At 60.6% G+C, this 1,267-nt stretch overlaps 1 protein-coding gene across 1 annotated transcript in view; it reads right to left on the bottom strand.

Annotated features, from left to right (window-relative positions):
• Positions 1–697: 697 nt before the first annotated feature.
• Positions 698–1,267, bottom strand: part of SPATA20 (spermatogenesis associated 20) — a 10,826-nt gene continuing 10,256 nt past the window's right edge. The window contains 1 exon segment of the mRNA XM_009323738.1: positions 698–961. Within this exon segment, the coding sequence (XP_009322013.1) occupies positions 791–961 (171 nt within the window). The 3' untranslated portion in view covers positions 698–790.

Genomic DNA, 1,267 nt, shown 5'->3' on the forward strand with positions numbered 1-1,267 from the left:
GCCGCCTCAGCCCCGGGGAAGCTCCCCACCTCGCTGCGGGTCCCAGGGGAAACGCTGCAGCCTCACAAGCCCCATCCCAGCACGGACACGGGCACTGGCTGCCGGGCCTTCTACAAGGAAAAGGAGACGTCGAGAAGTCCTTTCTCGAGCTGTACCAGGTCTCTGCACCCTTGGCAAAGCCAGCACGGGACGTTCAGCTGTTTGGAAGTGCTTAGGCTGGGTCTTGTGGCGTGTTTTCATCAGTTGTGGTAATCAGCAGGTTTTTTGCGTGCACTATATTTTAACTTAATGTATGTTACAATCTACCCTGTCATGGAAAAATACCGTGGCTGTCATAACCAGTAACACTTTCAAAAGCACTTGACTCCCAAGTCATCCAGGTGCTTTTGACAATGTTGCCCCGGGTTGCTATAGGAACCCTAATAGTTTTCCCATCTGACTTCTCCATTAACGCTGGGATTTATATTTAATTTGTTTTCCTTTTCCTCAGCGAGAGGAGGCGAGGAGCAAGTGCATGTGCAGGGGGAGGAGATGCTCCTCGGTGGGTGTCTCCTGGCTGTGCCAAAACCAGCACCGGGGACCAGAGCCGGTTCTGCCGAGATGCTGCCAGAGCAGCAGTGCAAGCAGAGCCCGACCTGCTGCAGGCAGGGAAGGGCACAGCCCCACTGCGCTGCCAGGAACCGTCCGGGAGGCAACTGATGCCCAGGGTGGCTTTATTACGGGTCTCTCCCGTGTTCCCAGGCTGGCGTGACGGTCTGCCTCCCCCTCGCCTTCCTGCAGGCAGAGGGGCTCACGAGCAGAGCATCCCATGCAGCTCCTGGGGCGAGGTGACGGGCAGGGAGCAGGCGAAGTTGCTGCAGAGGTAGGCGGTGGCTTTCCCGTCCTTCCTCTCCAGGGACGCAAGGAAAGGTAACTGGCGGTAGAGGAATGCAGAGCTGTCTCCATCTGCTAGTATCAGCATCTGCCGGAGAAGGAGCTGTGAGAGCGCAGCCAGCACCAGCCAGCTGGTCCTTCCCTCCCCGCAGACATGCCAAGCGCTGGCAGCGTCCCCCCACGCACTCGCCCAAAGACAGGAGGGGACGGGGAGCTGACGGGACCCGTGCCAGCCCTCCGCCAGGGTCCCGCGGCAGCCACCTCCCCATCGCGCCTGCGCCACATGGTCTACACCATCCCCGGCAGCTTTGCCTCCCTTTTCCCCTCCAGACACCTGGCAGCCGGGGAATGAAGCAGAGGGACCGGCGCACCCCGGCCCGGAGGGGCGGCCCCC

This window comes from Pygoscelis adeliae, unplaced genomic scaffold (assembly GCF_000699105.1).
Source record: "Pygoscelis adeliae isolate BGI_AS28 unplaced genomic scaffold, ASM69910v1 Scaffold75, whole genome shotgun sequence".
NCBI lineage: Eukaryota > Metazoa > Chordata > Aves > Sphenisciformes > Spheniscidae > Pygoscelis > Pygoscelis adeliae.